This window comes from Micromys minutus, assembly GCF_963924665.1.
Source record: "Micromys minutus genome assembly, chromosome: 13".
NCBI classification, from domain to species: domain Eukaryota; kingdom Metazoa; phylum Chordata; class Mammalia; order Rodentia; family Muridae; genus Micromys; species Micromys minutus.
In genome coordinates this window covers 34,629,115-34,652,855 of record NC_137982.1, presented here as the reverse complement: position 1 = coordinate 34,652,855, position 23,741 = coordinate 34,629,115, and the positions used below count along the sequence as shown (strand labels likewise).

General features: G+C 42.2%; 1 protein-coding gene across 5 annotated transcripts in view; it reads left to right on the top strand.

Annotated features, from left to right (window-relative positions):
- Positions 1–23,741, top strand: part of RBMS1 (RNA binding motif single stranded interacting protein 1) — a 207,644-nt gene that overhangs the window by 104,130 nt on the left and 79,773 nt on the right. For all 5 annotated transcript variants that reach the window (XM_080927910.1, XM_080927909.1, XM_080927907.1 and 2 more), the window contains exon 2: positions 12,679–12,854. In XM_080927910.1, the coding sequence (XP_080784036.1) occupies positions 12,679–12,854 (176 nt within the window). The remainder of the gene's footprint in view (positions 1–12,678; positions 12,855–23,741) is intronic.

Genomic DNA, 23,741 nt, shown 5'->3' with positions numbered 1-23,741 from the left:
GCTAATAATCTAGATTAATGTGGGATAACAGAAAATAAAAAACTGTGTATTCTGTTATGTGCAGCAAAAGTAAAATATTTATAATAAAACCAACTTTAATGAAAGGATGGGGAAATACAAAACAACAAGAATCAAGTGTCATGGGCCCACCGGTATCAACCTCAAAGCCCCAAATACGGACTGGAGAGCCAGAACTTTGCATAGTAGCACAGAACACACTGGAGAGGAGCTATGAGACATCTTCAGTGGATTGCAGTATGAACCAGGAGACGATGAGTCCACAGCTTGTAACCTTAGTAACAAAAATGTAAAAGGTGTTCAGCAGGCTTCATCCTTGTACTTTTCTATTGCTGAGCAATACATTTTTATACAGAATAATGTGATATAATTTTAGAAGAAAAGCCATGATTGGATTACATGAATTTGATTTTTTTTTTCCTTTTGAGATGATGGTTCACTTTGTATCCCTGTGTGGCCTAAAACAGACTATGCAGACCAAGCTGGCCTCAGACTCACAGAGATCTACCTTCTCCTGCCTACTAGGATGAAAGGTGTGTGCCACCGTACCAAGTTTGAATTCTGGAAAATGTAAGATTCTGCTTCACAGAACAAGATTTTCCTTCAGTCTGCCTTGTTAAAGATAAAAAAAAATAAAAATAAAAAATACCTGAGCCAGCACTTAACTCCTAGTTTCCAAGGCACCATATTTTCTGAGCTCGATTCCTCTGTGGCCGTGCTGACGGACAGCCATATCTGGGGATGACTTCCAGGAGGAGTTGACAGTCTTAGAGAGATTGTTAGTGTACATACTGTTTACCCAGGTAGTCAAAATTTGATCTGTAAAAAACTGTGTCTCTGGGAAAGTGGAAAAGGCCAGGTGTCTTACTTAATAATGACTCAAAGTACTGATGGTGGAAAGCAGCCCTCCAGAGTGTTCTGAGAATAGGCTGTGTAGGTTTTTGGACTCTTGAAGGAACCCCAGTTGGTCTAAAAGTTCATCTGAGCTTTTGCATTTATGAACTTCTGATAAAAGGAAGCACAAGTAAGCAAAAGAAAAAGTCTTACAAATAGCTCATTGAATAGAACTAGACAGTCAGTGTCACTTTTTAAAGCAAATGGCTTTATGACGTGTAAAGCAGGCCCTCCAAGGGTTCCTAATCCAAGCAATAAAAATGTCAGTTAACCTGGAATGTATTCCTTAGACAGAAAGGCTTCAGGCCGCTATAGTTGACCCAGTTGATTCTTTTCTCTTGATGGAGATTGTACAAATCAGGACCAGGCATGCTATTTACCAAGTTTTACTACAAAACAAAAATAAGCAAGCAAAAACAAATCTGAAGATATTTATGGATAGCCCTGTAATCCAGGATGACTGTAGTGTGGATGCTGAGAGCCACAGTAAGGATACACTGTTTCCCCAGTGTCTCAGCAGAGCCAGACTGTCAAGTCTACTCATTCTGTGAAAGTTTCTTAGGGAAGTTCCTGCTGTTGTTGTCCTTGTTGCTTCCACAGCTGGTAAGCACCAGGGCCTTATAACAGCTTCTGCAGGAAAACAGGCCCGGCTTTTCCTCTACTTTTTCAGGTGACCTTAGATACATGGTTTGACTTCAGGAGGCCAAAAGAAGAGTGAAAAAATTAGGCTCAATTTGTGTTTCTTAACATTTTAAAGCCAAGCTCCCTTTTTGGGGTGGGAAGGGCATTCTCTTTGTCCCTCAAAAGGGCTGTCCTTACTAAAGTCCTCCCTCAAGGTTCAGGGATCTCAGGAAGAGGCAGTGGAAAGAATGTGAGGGCCAGAGGTAAAGGAGCAGCATCTCCAGACACCTGCTGTCGCACGTGTGAACGCACAGACTGAGACAACACATACAGGACCCACACAGGTTCTCACCAGACAGAATCCCTGCCAAAAAGGGGAACTGACACAAAGTCCCACCTTTAACCAGGAAGCCCTTTGCATCTGATACCTGCTGGGAGGGGAGATCTGCTTCCTGTGATGCTTGTCTGTCCCTGCACTTCACACTCCAAGGTGAAGCCCCATGTCCTGGAGTTGGTGGCCAACAAAAAATGAACTCCATGGGCTGGTTCTGTGTCTTGTTTTGTTTTGGTGTTTTGCCTAGTTTTTTAAAGTTTGTTTTTGATTTTTGTGTTGTTGCTTTTCCTTTTGAGAGTGGGGGGGAGAAAGAAGATAAAGTTGGGTGGGTAGGGAGGTGAGGAAGAATGGATGGAGAAGTATGATGAAAATATATTGTCTTTAAAAACCTTTATTAAAAATTTAACAAATTCCAGTTCAACCTCATTTCCCCCTGTTCATCGGGATTCCTGTTTTTTCCCAGTGTGTGTATTTGTAATGTCTGGGTGTTCCAGCCCACCATGAGTTAATGGCTGTGTTCTTTGCTGTGGGTTGCTCCACCTTAATGCTGGCGGACCTTCCTGATTTGTCCCCACAAACGATGAGCAAAGGTGGAGGCTCGTTAGAATGCCCCAGGGGAAATCTCTGAGTCAGATGCTATATTTCACCTGCTCCCGAGTTGTAGGCACTTGAAGTTGAGAAATGCTTGCAGGTTTTGAACCTGCACATGGCTTGGTATCAGCTAAACTCAGTAAGTCACTGCCAGCAACTCAATAAGATAATAATAATAATAATAATAATAATAATAATAGTAATAGTAATAGTAATAATAATAATAATAATAATAAAATAATGAGCAACAATAATAATATATAATGAGCAACTTGAAAATATTTACATATGGTAAAGAAAATATCCCACCAAAATTCGTTTCAGTTTTACATGTCCCTGCTTGTAAACTCCAGGACATGGGGCTTCACCTGGAGTGTGAGGTGCAGGGACAGACAAGAATCACAGCGTGGAGCTCAGACAAGAAGTAAATCTCTAAGGCACATCTAAAGGGAAAACTTTTTTAAGTTAAAGTTGTAATTGTAGGCAGTATTAACTAAATCATTCCAGAGAGAAAGACACAGATACAAACTTCACCAGGGCATGGTCACAGGTGCCCATAGTCTTGAGTCCTGGGTTCAGTACACAGAGGTACAAAGAGAGGAGAAAGAAACTTCTGCATTTTGAGTTCTGTTAAGTAGGAAATTCCCTGTAGGTGTAATACATAAATCAGAGCGTCAGAGGGCAGACAGTATTTTGTGTGGGTTCATAAACAAGAAGAGTTCAGATATTCCTAACTCAGTTTCCGAAAAGTACACAGAACACTTTCTCTCTGGGGATTAATTTGTGAACCCACGAATGAGACGCAATCACTTTCTCTGTCTAAAATCAATGAGTGACTTGGACCAAGTCATTTGGGGTCTTTTGTTTAAAAGTTGCTCCTAAGTTTTCTAACTTAATGCTTGCTCAGTCTTTCTGCCCTGTTTTCTGTAAGTATTGTTTAGCAGGGAGAATTTCAGAGTGCGTAATCACTGCTCTGAGAATTTTGCAACCTCAGCAAGATGTCTTCTTTTGGAAGGAACTCTAAGCAAAGGTATAGCCTGTACTGTGGTTTAACTTTGGAGAACAACATGGAATGTGGGGTGCTTTGCCCTGGACTCCCTCACTCCCCAGAGCGCAGCACAGCTGCTCAGAACAGCCACAGCACAAGCTGAAATCTGGCTTCCCCGGAAGTTTTGTCGGTTTGCTTGCAGTGAAAATGAGAGGAAAGCTCTCGTCTCTGCTGCTCACAGGCAGAGAATTGGCTCAGCCTGGAAATTCCACATTCGGGGCTCAGGAGAAGGCAAACACTGCACACCTGGGTTCAGAATTCCGCAACGCCGATGTTGCTCTCACACCTGAGTTTAGCAAGCGTTTGTTTACCACGCACCAAGAGCTGCTTGTCTGCCCGTGCAGTTTGCTTTGTCTTGGGTTTTCTCTTCAGGTGGTTTTGGAGCTGTTGCAAGTGAACAGAACTGGAAGTGTCACTTTGATACATGCCCAAACCCAGCCTGCTGAGGAGCAGGGAGCCCCAGTGCAGCTGAGATCACTGATTTTGTTTGTAAATACTTTCAGCTTGTTCTTTTCAGCAGGCCGTCCATTGTGACTTTAGCTAGTATTGGGGGCCATTTCTTAGTCAGTGATCATATGGGCACATAGTGCTGGCCCTAGGTAGGCATGGTTGCTATGTAGTGCCTGCCACACGTAGCTGCGAAGGTTGGACAGAACACTGCAGTTGGGGTCTGCCCATCCTCTCTGTTGCTCCTTTTGTCTGTCCGCCTGTCTGGCAGCAGCTTGCTGCCTTCTGTGTCTTCAGTGGGGCTGGCAAGGAATATGAGCCAGCTGTCGAATTTTAGAACTGGAAGAGAGCTTAGAAACCCACCAGCCTCCCTTGTGCATTTCCCACAGGAGCAACTGAGGTGTACAAAGATGCATTCATTCCTGTTCTTCGCCAAGGCAGACTGTGAATCTGCCCTTACTGATTGTCCTACCCAGAAGTCTTTACTTTCCACTGGGGATTTGGAAATGAGGGTGACTAGGTTGATATTCCCCACAAGCAACCCTCTTAATCTAATGTCACACTCTGCAACCTATAACATCACGACTCCAACTTGCTTTCTAGGTTCTACCTCAGCCTTTGCAAATCTCCCTTCCCATCATGTTCTTGGAGCCTCCTGCAAACCACACAGGTTGAGCGTTTGCTATTTAGTTTTGTCAACCCAATGCAAGCCAGGGCTGTCTAGGAAACTTCAGTTGAAAACCTATCTTCTGAAGAAAATGCGAGTGACTGAATGAGTACACAGACCTCCCGGCAGATGTGAGAGGCTAGTTAAACAACAGCAGAAAGTCCTTAGGGATTGGGTAGACATAGGGTGATAGCTGGACAGGGAATGAGAAGAATGTAACATCAGTAACCCTTGGTAGGAAGCATATACTACCCACAATGCATAGCTTCAGAGATCAGGTTCTTTTTTGTTTCTGTTTTTGGGTTTTTTTTTATTAAAGATTGATGTGGGAGGGCCCTGCCCACTGTAGATGGTGCCACTCCTGGACAGGTGGTCCTGAGTTGTGTGAGAAAGGTAGTAAGGAGGTTGTTTCCCTGTGACTCTCTGTGCTGAGTTCCTGCCCAAACTTCCCTCAGAGGTAGACTGTGCCCTGGGAGTGTAAGGTAAATAAATCATTTCTTCCCCAAGTTGCCTTTGCTGACAGTGTTTATCAGGATAATAGAAAGCCAGCTAGTACAGGTGTGTCGCTCATAGTCTTGCATAATGGTCCTTCCTCTGTTGGGCCAGTTAACACCTCTGCTGTCCAGTGTTACTGGTACTTAATATGCAGCTTACCCCTTTAACAGCCTTCTTTATCATCCTCTCTTCTCCCTCACCTGTCCTTGGCTGAACTGTGTTTTTAGCTTACTATGGCTTACTATGCAGTTAAGGGTGGTTGAGGCCAAGGGCCTACTCTCCAGAAGCTTCCCTTCCTAATGTGGACAGTTTTTCTAAGGATGTATTTATTTTTATCTTATGTGAGTGGTTTGTCTGCATGCACACCTAGTGTCCACCAAGGCCTAAAGAGGGTGTCAGATCCCCCGGAATTATAACGACAAACAGTTGTGACCCATCCTGTGGGTTCTGGGAACAACCTGGTCCTCTGCAAGAGTAGCAAATATTCTTAACCTCCGAGCCATCTCTCCAGCCCCATTAGAGAATTTTTATTTTTATACTTCACATGAGTAGTGAGTATAACATGTGTCCCTCTCCTTTGGCAAGCTTGCATCCAACCAAAAAATACTTACCAATCTGTTGCCCATTTTCATAATCTTGAGGGACAACTACTGGGTTTATTTCCAAACAAGGACAGCAAAGATAGGAGAACTGGTTTCATCACCTAATCAGCTAGGGGATTGAAGACGACAATATCCACCTGTTGGAGAGGATTGACAGCTACTTTCTTACTTCCTGGGCATAGGCCAGTGGGACACCATCCAGCAGGGACTTCAGGTCATCTTGCTTTGGTCTACCTGTAAAGACAGCAGCGTCCCGCCTGCTGTCTGATTCTTAGCTCTCTAATTCCGTCTCCTCAGTCTTCTTCACTATCCTTCACCAGCACTAGATTTCTCAGCCTCCAATCCAGCCCCGTGGAAGTCAACATCCCAAGTGGGGCAGAACTGGCACACTGTGTACACCCCTTCTTATCAGCTAGTTGCATTCAGTGGGTGACTTTCTTTTGCATCCAGAATGATGGGAAGATAAACCGTTAGCATCCTCCATAGTGTTGTCTCGTAGCTCTTCCTCATGAAGGTGTGATAGCATACTATTTCCTCGTGTTTCATAAGGCAGATCTCTCTGCGCTGAGAAACAGTAGAGAAAAGGGAAGTAGTTGGTGTTTGGGCGGCAGTGATGAGTGTATGTGCATGTATGTAAGGACTACAGAAGAGGCGGGCTCTAACCTTTTTAAATTAGGGTGGGCAGTCTGACATAGACTGTCGACAGGGTAGTCTTAATGGAGATTGGAGACAACTTGGAAAATACATCCTAGGTTTCCTTTTCCTCTAAAATATAATAGAATTCTTAGGGAGGTTCAGAAGTAAAGCCCATGGGAGGGGGATGGGCGTTCTTTGTCTTTATCACTAGATAGAAAGGAAATGAGACAGCTCAAAATGGCAAGTCTTTAGCTATAATGGGCTTGGCTGAATTACTGTCTATAACAATGGATTGGTGACTAGTTGGTTTTAGTTCACATACAGTTCATTCTACTTTTCCCGTAAAGGATTTTTAGCCTTGCATCAATATAAAAGACATACCCGGTGCTGTTTACTAGAGATAAGATGCCGAGGGCAGAACCGTGGTTACCTCTGGCCTGCTGCCAGTCCTGTGAGTGAAGAATTCTGAGGGTCTTCATGGCAGGGTAAACATTACTGTCTTTGCAGGATGTGCTCTCTGGATGCTGTCCCCAGGAGTCCCATAATGCTGTGCACCTAGGAAGCCCTCCTGAGTGTGCACAAGAACTTCTGATGTCATCTACTCACATAGGCAGAGCGAGCCATCTGCCATTGCAGCCACCTGTTTATTCTCTGCTGATTTTTGTCATGAGAGAGAGAGAGAGAGAGAGAGAGTGTGTGTGTGTAAAAGCCTAACACAAACCTAAACATGGTTTTGAAGAGGCCATCTTAGTTGAGAAAATGCTTCTGTAAGATTGCCCTAGACAAGTTTGTAGAAGTTTTTTTTCAATTTTATTGAATATTTTCTGTATTTACATTTCAAATGTTATACCTCTCCCCCCCCCTTCCTCTCAACTTGCTTCCATGACGGTGCTCCCTCTCCCAATCACCCTCTCCACCTCAGTGCCTTGGCTGGTTGATGGTGTTGTTCTTCCCATGAGGTTGCAAACCTTTCAGCTCTTTTAGTCCTTTCTCTCGCTCTTTCATTGGGGTCTCTGTGTTCAGTCTGATGTTTAGCTGCAAGCATTCTCATCTGTATCAGTATGACTCTGGGAGAGCCTCTGTGGAGACATCCATATCTGGGTCCCACCTGTGAACACTTCTTCGCATCAGCAATAGTGCTTGGGTTTGGTGGCCGTATATGGGGTGGTTCCCCAGGTGAGGCAGTGTAGAAGATTTTCTTAATTACTGATTGATATAGAAAGTTCCAGTCCAGTGTGGGCCATGCCACCCCAGAGCAGGTGCTCCTGGGGTGTAAGAGAAAACAGACTGAGCAAGGTAGGAGGAGCAAGCCAGAAACCAGCATTCCTTTATGGTCTCTGTGTTGGTCTCTGCCTTAAGTTCTTACCCTAACTTCCATAGATGATGGACTACAAGGTGTAAGATGAAATAAAGCTTTTTTCTGCCCAAGTTGCCTTTGGTCATGGTATTTTTATCACAGCAATAGAAACCCTAACTAATTACAAATTAAACTCAGGTAAATGGTTACCATGAAAACTCTTATTACCTTGTTTCCCCCACACACGGGAGAGACAAGAATTGTGGCTATTTGTGGAACCTCAGCTAGTGAAAACCTAGAGACAGATCTTGGGCTCCTTGGGGCTGGCTAGGTACTAACTGTTGCCTGGGGTCCCTAACTTGATTGAATGTGTTTAAACTACTTTGAGCACAGGGTGTCTTCACATCGCAAGGCACTCTAGGGATTTTCCTAGGTAGATGTTGAAGGCCAAGTGGTGCCAAAACAGTCTGGTTGAAATTGTCTCTTATGACTGTATTTTATTTCTTTAAGTAAGTTTTCTTTTGTGCCATCTAGGCACATATCCTGAGTATAAGCATAGCCACTTGGGATTAATCAAGTTCTGAAGCTGTAGTTAAAGACTCAAACAGTGATAGGGCATTTGTTTGCTTGCTTGTTTGTTTGAACTCTATCTACAAGAAAAGGTTTGATTTTTGCCCTATTTGATGTCAAACATTAAAATTCTGACTGCAGTTTCTGGCATTACTCTATGGTAGCTTTCAGAAGGCATATGCAGAATTCATTCTCTCTCTCTTTTTAAATAGTTTTAATGATATCAGCGACTCATTTACTAATATCAAGTTATTTTAATGGATACGTTAAAATACACAATTGTACATATTAATGGGGTGATGTAGTATTTCCATAGATTTACAAATTTTAAATCAGGATGAACCTCTCACGTCAAAAATTATCTCTTCATGTTGAAAACTTTCAGAATCCTTTCTACCTTTGAAACATACGGTCCATTCACAATACCCATGCTGCTACAGAAGAGTACACTGATTCCTCTCACTCCTGTCGAACACTGACTTGACATTATTTGAGGAACCTTTCCGCAGTCTCTCCCCTCTACTCTCTTCTGTAAGATGGGCTGTTTCATATTCTATAGGATGAGCATCATTTCTGTATCTTAATTATTTCTCTTAACATGTAACTTCTAATTTCACCCATGATGCTGTAAGTAATACAATGTCAGTTTTACTGGCTAAATAATATTCCACTGTGTGTATATGTATATGTTTTCTTCGCCCATCCATCACTTGATGGACATTTAGTTTGTTACTTCTTGTTAGTGTTTGTAAATCAAGGAAGTATAGATGTTGCTCTGACATACAGTTTTTTGGTTTTTTTTTTCATTTAAATGTGGTATGATTATTGGGTTGTGATGGCTCTCTTTTTGTTTATGTTTTTGTTGTTGTTTTATTGAATTTTACGATATATAACCCTCAAATTTTCATTCCTCCTGCCTCAGGCTCCCAAGCACCGGGATTATAGGTGTGATCTACCATGGTAGACTATTATTTTTCACTTTTAAGAGAACCTCCACAATATTTACCACCATAACTGTCAAACTTCATGCTTTTTCTGGGCGTAGTGGTACAGACCTTCAACCCCTATGCCTGGGAGGCCCAGTGATTATGAATTTTATCCAGACCCTGTTTCACAAAAACAAAAGATTCATCCGCTTATCCTTTCTTGGTGAATGTGGAATTGAACCTAAGGCCACATGCATGCCAAGCTGTCATTTCTCTCTGTCAGAATCCTTTCTTTAAGGGAACAAGTTTATAAAGCAGGATTTATTTAATCCTTCGATTTTCAAGCTAATGGGGTTTTCACCTCCCCTAGTTCACAGTGCACTAATTAGACTCATCCAGAAGAACCTTTTGCTCTTGCATAACAGCCAGCGGTGTAAGGAGTCACACTGCAGCAGAATAACAAGAATTTGGTAATTAGGTTGCGTGAGAATGGGCAGAGCAGATGAAGGAAAGCAATATGGCACATTGAAGAGATGGGAGGCATCTGGAGGCCACTTAAGGGTTTTGAAGCTACTGACTTTGTTATCTGGCAGATCTCAGTTCAAATTGCAGCCCTGCCCCGACTTACTGAGTTAAGTGCTCCTAAGACACTTTCCTAATCCGTACAATGAGAGTGCAGTGCTGTACCTGTTTATGGAGTGAGACAGAAGGCAGGACGCAAGGCACACACAGCACGCAACACTTAGCAAATAGGCGCCCATTTATGCTCAGTACTCTATTTCAACTATTACCAGTCCTTTCAGAAGGTTTAAGAGTAAAGTTTCTATTGTTTGGGGGATTTTTGTCTTCAAACATATAGTGTTCTCTGTGGGGGTTACATTTTTAGATTCAGTGACTTTGTGTGTGTGGTGGGGGGTTGCCATTGAACATGGATTTTTGTACATGTCTACTACTGAGCTGTATTCCCAGCTCAGACTTGGTGAGTTCTAAAAAGTTAATCTTTAATCTGAAATTTTCTATACCTTTTTTTTTTTCAGCTGAAATCTTCAGCTTTCTCTCAGGCATCTTTCTCTTCAGCTAGTTCTGGGAAGCCTTGTTGTTTAGGTAAAATTTAACTTGAACTTTGTATTGTAGAGGAGTCATCATCCTCATGTGAATTTGGGACCCTCTTACCCTTCCTGGAATCTAAACTCTTGGAGGTCCTGTACCCTACAGGAAGACCCAGGTTCCTCACCTGCTTCCCTCCAGGGGAAATTATGGTTACTATAAATATAGATGACTGTCAAGCACTTATAAACTTAGAAGTACAAATTGTGGATCTTTACCATCAGCAACATATAGATAAATAAAGTCTACTTTTAATTCTAAATAGTCCCTGAATTAATGATAACCCATATGTTTCTTCTAATCAGAACAAGTCCACACCTAACACACCTGCATTAGAACCAGGTAAGATGGGGGCTAGCATGGATCCAGACTTGGATTGACATGCAGTGTTTAGAACGTCCACAGGTCCATATGCTTGTCCCTGCTGCATTCTCACAAAAATTCTAGGAGGGCCCCAAACCACAGCTCTTTTCTGCTTACCCAGTTAACATCCCTGGCATGACATATAATTATTTTACCCAAGACTCTCTATGTTAAGCAAATGTTCTACCTCTAACTACAGCCTAGCCCTTCATCCCTGATGTTGTTCAGTAGCCAGCATCTTCTATCCTACTGCTGATACCAATTACCTTGTGCTCTGGGATGGTATCTTGGGCACTGATCATATGACATTTAAGAGAATACGTGGTCTGTCTTACTTCTGTCTCTGGTTACCAGTTCTCTGTCAGTAGGACACTTGGGAGATGGAAGCTAATGGGTGTACCTGTCTAGTACCTCTAGTGCCTTGGTTTAGCTATGAGAAGAAGAGAGGATGGATATATGGAGATACTGAGGCACTTGAGAAGAAGAGCAGACATTTGTGTGACATCTGTGGTAGATCAGGGGACAGGACCAAGTGGATTTGTACCTAGAAACCAGTGTCTTTACTCCGTAAAGTGTAGTCACAGATGTGAGTTTACTTGCCCCTAAAAGCTATGAATCATGATTTGGAAAGACAGGGCAGTTTTGGTTTTAGATTAAGCAATACCAATATTCCTAGGTCAAGTTCAGCTCTTAGGAAGTAAAATTTCCTCACCCTTTGCTCATTCCCCCCCACTCCAGGTACTCTCCCTATGAAAGAGTCTCCTTAGATAAAGTGGTATTTAAGTAACAACTTAGTAGGGGCCCTAAACAGAGGGAGGACGGTAAAGAACCAGAAGATAGAGTTACTGAGTTCTCAGCTTGTTAAGATGTTGTGGAATTAGCATGCCCATGGCAGAAGCTAGGCACAGACCATGCTAGCTATAATGAGCATCCGAATTGCTGGCAAGAAAGTGACAGTTCTATATGTCGACTCTCCACGTTTTCTGTTGTGGGGTTTAATTTTTCTTCCACATGCCTTACATTTTTGTCTATAGTGGTAAATGCCTGATATCAATATTTGAAATCTTTGTTGAGTGTCTAGCAAGTGTTTAGGTTTTTGTATGTTGTGTAAGTGCTATTCTTGGCTTTATATGTTTATTACTGAGAAAATGATGAAGGGGATACTCCCGGATACTGCCACACATTGGCTGTGAGGACCATTTGGGTTCTACTCACTGTTGTTGGGCTGAGCCCTTTAACTTCCTCAAAAGTCTTGTGTGGGGCCTAGGGTCGAGAGCTGTGGTTTTCTTCCACCAGCACTCTTTCAGAGCAGCAGTATCTGGTGTGCATACTTCAGAAATTCTTCTTAGGTGGCTGCTGACTGGAGAGTCAAGCCTGAGAAACCCCGAGCTGCAGGCTTTACAGGATGCCCTCTTGGGAAGGTTTCCAACTGCCACAGCATTCTCACAGGGGTTAAATTTCACAAGGTCAGCCAGAGTGAAGCAGTGTGCGGTGAATCTCATCCAGATGTCTCCACGAAGCCACAGTTCTTGCTTAGAAGTGTGAGGCTCTGGGTGAAGCTCTAACTTTCTTACATATGAAGAGTCTCCTTTTAAAGAGTACTCTAGATAATCAGCTACTTTCAATCAAATATACTTCAGGATCTGAAGGCTTTTCAAAAGCCTAGTGATTTCTAAATTACTGTATATTAAGATGACAGTATCATGTGACCTCATGCAAGTTAATTTTGAGACTCACTCAGGAGATAGGTTCTTTAAAATCTATGAATAAATTGATTATCCATAAATTCATCCACATTTCAGATATTGCTGAGTAAAATTCTTTTATTTCATGTTGAAAGGATTTTTTTTGGTGGTTTTTCTGGTTGGTTGGTTTGTTTGTCTTAAAATAAATAGATATATTTTTTTCACCTGTAAGTTAAATTTTACATCATAGAAGCTCAGAATAATCTGTGTTTAATTTTGGCGTCTTTTTAAAAAAATTTTTTTGTAGCTCACATATCCTCTGAGTGGTGCTTGATTCCTTACTTTTGCTCTGACACACCCTGGTCTCTGTTTTGCAGCAGTCTCTGGTCCCAGCGCACCCCATGGCCCCTCCCAGTCCCAGCACCACCAGCAGTAATAACAACAGTAGCAGCAGTAGCAACTCAGGATGGGATCAACTGAGCAAGACAAACCTCTACATCCGAGGCCTGCCCCCCAATACCACTGACCAAGACCTGGTGAAGCTCTGTCAACCGTGAGTATGATTTCTCTGAGCCTCAGATGCTGACACTTCCTTGATCATAACCGTAGAGGATGTAGGTTGTGTTGAAGGAGAAGTGTGTGGGATAAATATATATGAAAATATATAAGGCCCTACATGGGCAACCCTCCCTCAGTCACTTTCTTAGTAATTGTATGTGCTGCTACAATGCCTACATACAATTGAAGTTGGCATTTCCTTTCTTTGGCACTTGAGAAGTAAAATATGAGTTGGAGAAAACTCGATGGCTAGATCTTTATCTCTTTCATCGAAGCCGGTGAGGAGCCAGTCAGCACCATAGGAGAAACCAGCTGACATTATTTGTCAGAAATGTAATTATCAAGCTAAGCTCATCTTGAGTGTGTGCAAATTCTTGGTTCCTGCTGGGATGGTGTCCCTCTGGCTTTGTGAGCACCAGGAGCTCCATGGTGCTGATCATTTGCTCTTTTCTCATTGGACAGAAGAATGCCTCCACTGCCTGCATCTTAAGAGAAGGATGCATGTGCATCAGGTACCATAGTGAATCTGCATGTCATACTAACATTGATGAATAGAATAGAAATGTGTTATTCCCTTGCAATACATTATGTCAGCTAAGTAGCAGAGTTCTAATTTAAACTAAGGAGCCAGAGCTACCTTTGAGAGCAAAGATCATTGTGGAAAGAGTGGAAACAGCAAACCACGGCAAGCAGTAAATGCTTATACATAACAGCACTTTGTATTTATCCTAGGACAGTAATGGTCTTTTATAAAGGGAAATTTTGCATAACTGCATTGAGCCCTCTGCTAAAGAATGTTACCTCTTCCCTTCAAAATGACTTGCTTGACAGCATCTCATTTCTCTTGCTCTGGGTAAAGCTCAGATTCATTACTCATTCTTTTAAGGGAAGAAAATAATTCATAACTGAGGAGCAGCATTTTTAAACCCTGGCTAAAGCTAACATCTGGCCTCGGTTTGCTTTGTTTTGAGAAGCAGGATGGGGCAATGGGTGGCGTTCCTCCAGGTTCTCTAGGGCTGTGAAAAGACCATCCTGTCATGCTAAGCTTCTCGTGGTTTTCCTTGGTCACCCTTTCTGCCCCATCCTCCTGGACTCTGGGACAGTGCAATCACACCCCACACTAGAGGGGTGAACTGTAAGGAAGTGCAGCTCTGGCTGGAGACAGTGAGAACTCTGCCCTGCTCTGCCGCAGCCATTAAGACCACTCTGGGGTCTTTGCTATCTTGTCTGCCACCAGCCTTTCATTAGCGTCTTCTGATGGCTCTGCAGCATAATTCCAGGTAAATTGAGTACCATGGCGTCTGAGGAACTAGAAATACCCTTGGAGGAACAAGGGGGTAAAGCATATTCTCACAGTATTGAGGTTTATGTGGAGAGGATTTCAGGAGGCTATTCTTCAGCTGGTTTTTTATATAAGAGTTGGTGTCAAGGAGACAGGAGCCTTAAACTAATAGAACCATGGCATGCTTTATAAACAGGAAAAATGCTTGAAAAATAGGACCACTATGTTTTTTTTTAATTGAACCAAATTATTTTGTAAAAATAATAGAAAAATGTGTTATTGGTTTTCCTAGACCATGAATTCCACTGTTTTATTTTTAGTCTCTTTGGTGTGTGAGGGTTTTCTTAACATGTGTGACCGTTTATTATCTTCACTGTTAATGGTAGTAGCAGCAACTCAGCCATCCTCACTCTGCCCTGTCACTTATAAATGAAGGCCCTTGCAAGATCCCAGGTTAAGTATTAAATGCTGGTGAGAATTCTGGGAGCTGTATCTCTGGAGGCAAGATGGGGCCCCACTAGGAGATGCTGCCTCACAACCCACAGTCAGTTTCATTGGGCTTCACACAGGAACTGAGTAAAGGAGTATTTGTTCTCTGGTTTGTTTCTGATAAAGAATAACTGGTTGGGGACTTGGAAGTGATGTGAACTTTAGGGAAATGACTTATTCTAGGACATAGGAAGTCCTTGGAGCACAGGCAATGTAGCAGGAAGGGCAGATAGACCCGTAAAGGGGAAAAGCATCTTAGAAGTGCAGACCTAACTCAAATTGTAAGATGACTTGGGGTGGTTGAAATACACTATTTGTTTCTTCTGAAGCTTGGATCTACTCTAGTTGCCCAGACAGGGACAAGGATGCCAAGAGTATTTGTTCCATACAAAATGTGCATGGAGCTTAAAAGCAAGTATGACAAGGACTTTAGGAAGGATACCAGCAAGCTGTAGGTAACCGCTAAATTGTGAAGTGTGAGTGGAAATCTAGGAAGCTTTTGACCGTCCCAGGCTGTTGCAGGTTTTCTCCATTTCTACGAGCCCAACTACTCAAAAACACTGTATTAATGTGGAGACCCAGCCTGTTTAGGAGATAAAGTGGTCTGGGTAGCAAAAAGGACCATTGTGGTACACCCAGGCCACACACTATGTTAATTTCTCCCAATTTTCTGAAACCAAACAAATCCGATATGTTTGAATTATTTTCTTCCAATGTATAGTACTGATGCTATATGTCAATAAAGTAGTTCTTCCTAGTTCTAAGCTGAATTCATGAAATGCCAGGGGCTCTCCTTGTTTCTGCATTTTGCCTCCTCACACATCCAGGTCCTCAGCTGCCACCTCCTGGCTCTTCTCTTCTGGGCAATGTTACCATGGTCACCCCTCTCACCTAGTTAAGGTTTAAGTCATGACCCCTTCTTCACTTCTGCGTGCTCTGCCGAGATTCTCTTAGGGCAGTGCACCACACTTCTCTACTTTTTCCCAAGTATACTTTTTCCACTTCAGCATCTTATTTGAGCCCCTGGCTGGTTCATTCATTGTGTCCTGCCCAATTGATTTGCTCTACTGCAAAGCTTTGGTGTTATTCCTGGTGACCTTCCATTGGCCCTTGGTCTTCAAGTAGGTCCTTCCTTCTCACTGGGTAGCAGTGGTCATTTCCTTCCTTGCTCCCTGTGGTGTGACCAGAAAGAACATTTCCATTTCTGCTGATTCCCACCTGACCTAAAATAGCTCACCACTTCCCCACCCTTCTCAATTCTACGAGGCCATGGCCAAGTCTTCCTGACTCGTTCATGCGTGGGCCTTGCTAACAATACCGCATCTTCTTTATTATGGCTCACCGCTCACTGCTCACGGTCGGTGTTTTACTCCCATATTGTCCTGCTGCCTGCATGTCTGTTATTTAACAGCATGTCTCATGCTAAGTGTCTCGTCTCTGCAGATTTCTCACCTAGCTTATAAAAGCAGTGATAGTCAGGGCTGCGAGCTTTAGAAATCCCAGTGTCATCTACTGCTACAGGGCTAGGCAAATATCTAGTGTTTCAGTCTGTAACCTGCAAAGTAGGTCAAACAATGCTTTCAGTACAAGGTTATTATGGAAACAAATGAAATCCAGGTTATATGTCCTCTATGAGTATGCTTGGGACAAGGAGTGAGTTGTGTTTCAGGTTTTTGAAATATTTTTATATGTACAATGAGATATCCCAGGGAAAAGATCCAAGTTTATACACAAAATTTAGTTATGTTTCTTATAAACATATAACTTCATACATTTTCAGTGTGCTTGCATTTTGGCTATGACCTACCACATACAGTTAGATGTGGGATTTTCAAATGTTTTAGATTTTGGCCCACTTCGTCATTTGCATTCTTTGGAAAAGAACTTGTAACAGGAAGACTGGTGATCCAGTCCCTGGAGGATCAAGCAAATATTAATCCTTCTTTTTCGTCTGAATCCTGTTAGAGAGAGATTTAATTATATGTAATTTTACATTCAGAAATAAAAAACAGAAAAGAACCCCACCAGATTCTAATTTTGAAAACTCTGAAAGCCAGGGAAGCAGTTTGCATAAACACAACTTAAGCCTCCTCTTCCTTCAGGCCTTTGTTGGAGTGCTTGTAGAAGGTTGGTTTCAGGGTCACACAACCCTCCTCATTCTTTCCTGGTTATCATTTTTACTACGGCCTGAGAAACGGTCCATTTTGTCCTAACTTTGACTTCGAAGACTTGTAAACTGTATTTAAAGTACAGTATGGTGGTCTGCCCCTTGCGAGCCCAGCATTTAAGAGGTGAAGGTAATACAGAAACACCCGGAGTTTAAGGTTCACCTGGACTACAGCTAGATCGTCTCAAGCCAAGTAAACAAATAAATACAAACAGTATTTGTGTGCACAGCCTGTTCCCTAGTGCATCCTGACTTCCTGTAGGAACCAAGGCCAGCTGGCTGAGAGATTGCTGCAGCTTTGCTGTCCACTGCAAGGTCCATGATCTCACCGTGTCCATGAGCTATTTGAGCTGCAGGGCATTCTGTGGATTTTCAAGTGTTCCTACCCTGCCAACTTTGCATCTCATCTTTCTAAACCCATCCACCTCTTTCCTTTGTTCCCTAGCACTTTAGTTTGTTTCAAATGTAGTACAACAGCATGTTTTCCCTAAGCGTGCATGAAACTGTATCTATGTTCTGATATGCCATACTGTTACTAATTAAAAGGGCTGTCCTTGAAATAGAACCACTTTGACTGCTCTTAATCCCCATTGTGTTTCTATTTCCTCTGTTTCCTGTTCTCTACAAGTTTTCCTGGCTACTTTGAATATATTACAGTTCTTTGAAAGTGGATTAGAAAGGCAAGACAGACCAAGAGAAGTAGACAGAGACAGCCAGCCATCCTTTGGGAAAGAACAGTCAAGGAAACTTTCTTTTCCCTCTGGGGCTTTGTGAGAAAACCTGAAGATGCTCAGGTTAACAGGACGTGAGGGCATGGAGTAGCTTCAGGAATGAAATGACATTTGGGCCTCAGATGACACAGAGCATGTCAGGAAGCATAACTGCTTGTGCCCTTCAGGCTCCAAGAAGTGTCCCAGAGGTATGAGAATGCTGCCAGTTTAAAATACACAGAGGAAGAAGGAAATGGAGGTTTATTGGTGCACAACTGGTGTTCTGCAGTTTTTGTTAGTTACCTAGAGCTCCTGGTAAGTGGGTGTAGAGGAAAAAGAGGAGACACTGGTAAGAACATATACCTTGGACCAGAAACTAAAAGGTTTGGAGTTGATTCTTCACAGAGGACTTATTTCTTGTCAGAGGGGAAGAAAAGCACAATTCCTCCATTTTCTCTTTCTCCCATCACCGATCCATCACAGCACAGGAGGGAGGCTTGCTTGGAGGATCAAATGCTCCTGTGTAAGAGGATGTGTCCCCTGAGAACCGTGGAAAGGATTCCAGGGGCTGTGGTAGAGGACAGGAAGGAGTATGACAGGTATGTCTTACCAGTGGGAACACAGATTTTCAGCCTGAATGAAAATGACTAAGAGCCTACCTAGCCTAGCGCTTGGTACAGGGAAAGCTTGAGACATGCTGAGAGACCACAGAGAGGCACCAGCTTTTGAGGGCTCCCTCCTGGAACCCAACTCCAGAACCTCACCGTGTTCCCATGGTGACTGAGCTTTCCCCATGGGATCAACAAATAAGGCCAATAAACCAAAGTGCTCTGAAACCACTGGTCTGTCAGACACTGATTAGAGTTTGATCCCTGGAATCCAAGCGGTGGTAGAAAAAGCACCTACTCCTAAAAGCTGTTGTCTGACCTCTGTATATGTGTGCTCCTGTGTATTCACATAGACTTGCACATGTGTATGCAGGTGTGCACATATACATACACAAATGGAATTAGTTAAAAAACAGTTCAGATGCAGAAGGTTTTAAGTTGCTCTGAGCGTCTGAAATAATGGGGGAATGGGGATCACCAAAGATAATTTGAAAACACAGATATTGTAACATAATTCACTACAGTGGCAAAATTACAATTATGAAGTAGCAACAAAAATGATTTTGTGCTTGAGAGGTGTGATGGTTTGTTATGGCCCAGGGAATGGCACTATTAGGAGGTATGGCCTTGCACTGTGGGCGTGGGCTTTAAAATCCTCTTTCTAGTTGCCTGGAAGTCAATATTCTGCTAGTGGCCTTCAGATGAAGATGTAGAACATTCAGCTCCTCCTGCACCGTGCCTGCCTGGATGCTGCCGTGCTCCCGCCTTGATGATGATGGACTGAACCTCTCTGAACCTTTAAGCCTTGGTGTCTGTTCACAGCAGTAAAACCCTAACATAGACAGGGAGTCACTAGAACATGAGGACCTATAGTAAAGGGTTGAAGCATTAGAAAGGTTGAGAACCACTTGTCTAGAAACAAAGGAAGCTGAGGAGATAAAACAACAACCTGATGTGGTCATACCTTCCCCCTCCCACTCCCTCTCCCTCTCCTCCTCCTTCCTCTCCCTCCCCTCCCCCACCCCCTCCCCCTCTCCTTTTCTATCTCTATCTCCATCTCCCCTAACTAGAGAATTTCTTAAACTCCCCCCTCTGTCACATTTCCCCTCTATCCTCAGAATATGTGGCTATTCCTTTATTCCAAAATGAGTGGGTTTCAGCTTCAGTCACTGCTTTGTAGCATCATTAATGAAAACAAATGACCATATTGTCATCATTCGTGTCTTAGGGTTTTAGACTTAGAAAACCCTAAGACATGTTACAAGTCTCTACTGAAAAGCCAAATCTTGGGTTTTCATTTCTTAGATGTCTTTAAGGGGAAGGGAACAAAAGAAACAGAAACTATAAGGAAGGTAGTTCTGATTAAATATGTCCTTTGACAATCGTCTTTAGCTTCACAAGAGATTTATATAGAAGAGTCTCGATTTAAAAAAAAAGAAAAGAAAAAAGGAAAAAAGCATGCAAATCACAATAGTGTCTGAAACTGTGCTCCTTACTGAAATAGAAAAGCACATAATAAGAAACACCATGGGGCTCTGCCATGGTACCTGAGCATCTTTCCTGCTCATTTGACTTTATCTCATTATTTTATGAAGAAATGCCAATGGAGCAAGCCAAATGTTAAGTTAGGATCGTAACTTAACTCTGTCCTCCTGGCCAGTACTTCTGTGAGATTCCCAGTAGTTGAAGGCCTGAACGTGTGCCATAGTTGCGTCTGGGAAGATAGATAATCTTCATAGTTTTTTCCCTAGTCAAAGCGCAGTTAGGATCCTAGACACAACATCGTACTTCATTGACTCTTCCCGAGTTCATGTCCTGGGTTGGCCGTACCCTTCATCACATCAGATGCTTCGTTGCGGTGGAAGAATTCTGGAAATGTTACTTTAGAGCATATCTAAAGACTTTCAGAATTCACAAAAATAGCTGTAGTATTGGAGGAAAAAAAAAATCCCAGGAAATACAAAGGCATGTTTCCCAATAGAAAACCATCTCACTTCAACTGTGCCTTTGATTTTATAATTACAATTGTTTAGTTTAGGATATAGGCAATTCTCTAAAGTTGACACAGTATTTCATTCTTGTTGCCTTATACAAGCACAGATGAGAAGCGTACTGAAATATGGGTCCTGGGTAATGAGCCTGGGCATCTTCAGGCTACAGGACTTGCCTCCCTTTGCTAAGGCTGCCTAAAATTGAAGTACTCCCTGCAGCACAGTTTGGAAATAGTGGCATCCCATAGACTTTATGTCATCGTGAGTAGCTGAAGCCTCAAATACCATTTTCTGCCAAGCACCTGGTGTATATTTGGGTACCTACTCTTCTTTTTTCCAATTGGCTATGGTGGCAGTGGTGGGAGTTGGGGTGGCACTTCCTAGGATAATATAGAGCCAGCCATCTTCCCCTGTCATGTCCAAACTGCATAGGCAGGTGGGACTCCAACTTCAGTATCAACCTTGGCAAAACTTACCTGGAAATCCCTGAACAAGACGATCATTACCACACAGATGTGAAAACAGCCTGTGTGAGCCTTGAATTTCCACAGCAGCACCTTGAAGGCATTCAGACATTATATAAAGGTAAATGCATTGTCGTCTGCAGTGAAAGCCTCTTAAACCCTACATTTGGCAGTTAGGGTGGGTATTCTTTAGAATTTCCTCACGAGTTACTGTGAATTGCAGGAATTTGTTGATCCTTTTCTTGACCCTTTCCCATCTCCACTTCATATAATAAACACAGGAGGGTGAGGGATGAAGTGTGTGGTTGTGTTCTCTAGGGACAGAGCTACAGATTAGGGCTGATAGTGCACATTGGGGTAATTAGTGTTGATAGTGTGGTGTATTTAAAATTCATATTCTCAGATAGTCCTTTGGCCATCCCTACCATGATGCTTAAGATGCAGCATATGCCAATTACCCTCAGTGGATCATTCTACAATGTAAAGAACCCGAAACATCACATAGCACTTAGAAAATACACTAAATTATTATGTGTCAATCAAAAATAAACTTGAGGAAACATATGTGAAAGATCCATGTGTTATATATACATGCCTAACTGATCCTAGCTGCCAAGGTTTATCTAATTCTTGCTAATTGCTGTTTGGTATGCAAAATGACTTATTTAATCCTTAGAGTGTTTCTTCCTTCAGTAATCCTGTCTGCATTTTTAAGATGAAGTTGAAGGAGGCCTCTTTCTTATTGATCAGTATCATACAGCTAATATAGTTGAGCCAGAACTTGCACTAGTCTGACTCCATGCTCTTAAGGGCTGTGTCTGAGTACGTTGGTGATCTGCTTGTTCCCATTTGTCCCCGTGTTTTTCCATTTGCCACAGCCTACAGACACTTGTTACTGAAGCCCCTGGAACAGCCATGATATATTTAGCAGGACATAAAAAAAAAAAAAAAAAAAAGCAAAACATCACACATGCATGCCTACAATGCACACAGGCACACACACATACATGTACACATATATACACACACATAAACAGCCCACATACAAATGCACATGCATCACACATACCACATACATAAACACTGCCCTATACACACATGCATACATACAGACACACAAGTACACATACTGATCCACAAACATATGTATACTCATATACACTCACAATACAAACAGGCACACACATACATACTCTTATATGCATGCGTGTGCGCGCGCGTGCGCGCGCACGCGCGCGCGCGCACACACACACACACACACACACACACGAATGACTTCAGTCCAGATAATCAAACTAGATTAGAAACAAATTGTAATGTAGTGGGTTTGCAATTAAATTCATAGACTCATTTGTTAATGTCGTTTTCTCTCATTAGAGGAAGAGAAAGATTATAGACAGTACATTATTTTATACCTCATATGGCCTGCTGATAAAATATCTGCAAGTGCAGTCTCACTGATTCCTTGATTTATGGATCATGAGTTATAATTTAAAAATTGTTCACTAAATTTATTTAAATGCTCACAGTTAATAAATATAAATCACTGAACTCCTAAACTTTATATATTCTTTTTATCCAGCTGTTCATCAAATTCACTTTCATATTCGGTTATGTAGCACACTTTTTCTATGGCCTGTAAATGCCTCTCACCCTTCCTGTGCTGAGTAGAAAGTTTAGAGAAATGGGTCTCAAGTTTAATTGAAATGTTCCCTTTTCCTTTCCATTAACAACATTTTCTGAATTAGCAACTTGTAAAGAGTAGCAACTTTGAAAAATTATAGCTCTATCTAAAACTACTATTGATTAATTGAAATTAATAATTGAAATGTCTCATTTCTTCGCATTCTTTAAATCTAGATAATGAGTACAATGATCTACACTTTCCCAAAAACCAAACAAAAACAAAACATCCAGGCCTTAAGACACTTAAACAGAACCCAAAGCTCTGAGCAGAGGTCTGAGAATAGAGGCAGAATCTATCGGTCCTGACATCTAGTAGTAATCCCCTTGTGCGTAGCTAGTCACTGAAACACAGCTCGTGGTTAGCTAATGTGTAACACCCTGAGATTACACAGCACCGAGAAGGCACATCATGTTATTTGCTTGATGCCTGGGAGAATTAGATAAAAAGAAACATTCTTTTGGGGATTATTGTCTGACAAATCCTGACACTGCCTTAGAAAATAATGGACTTAGTAGGAACATTATAATTTTCCTGTGAATGAATAATATGTTCGATTAAAACGGGTCAAGTCACTCTTCAGAGAAGTAAGGGATGAATTTTTTTGGTATCTAACTTAGCAGACATTCATAGCATTATGGTGGTGACTTTGTTGGAACATTACTAAGACCTATTAGACTGTCTTGAGTGTGGGGTGGGGCTGAATACTGTACAAAGAAACAGAATGTAGATCTACAAGCTGCTACCAGGATCTCATATGATAGAAGCTACCAAAAAAATTAGCTTTTGCGTGAGCCTTCGTAATACAGTGGACTGCGTAGGCCCAGGACCGAAGACTCCTGTTCTGCCTGCCCTCTTGTATTTGTTGGGGAGTAGGGGACATGTGGTGGATGGTCTTAAACACTGGAGTTAATCTTGTGCCTCACAGAGAAGGAAATGATAGAAATCACCCCAGGGCTTGCTGTGACCTAATGTGGAATAAAGGGTGTATCCAAGGAGGAACATGATTGTAAGATGACTGTAAGATTCCAGGCTAAAAACAGGGAGTTGGCTATTGTCACAGATACGGGGATCAAGAGAAAACACTTTTATTGTTGCTGGAAATACTTGCTCACTTGTGGGGGAAACTTTTGAAATTGGGGGCCTGTCTGCTTTATGAGTTTGTGTACTTTTATGTGGCCACTAAATGGAAGGAATTCAGCCACCAACCCCACATGGGTGAATCTTCAGTGAAGGAAAGAGACTGGTAATTAAACATCATGGTTGTCATTTGGAGTAAGGGACCTGGTCACATAGTATGTTAGAAACCTTACCTGAGAGTCCAGTAATGATCAATGTATGTTTCTCCGGAAATAATTCTTAAAATTCTATGGTAGAGCCAGATCTGAGAGTACTTGCCAGTAATCCCAGGATGTGGGTGGCTGCCACAGAAGAACTGGAACAAGCTTGAGGCCAGCCTGGGTTCCATGGAACTTACACTACCAAGC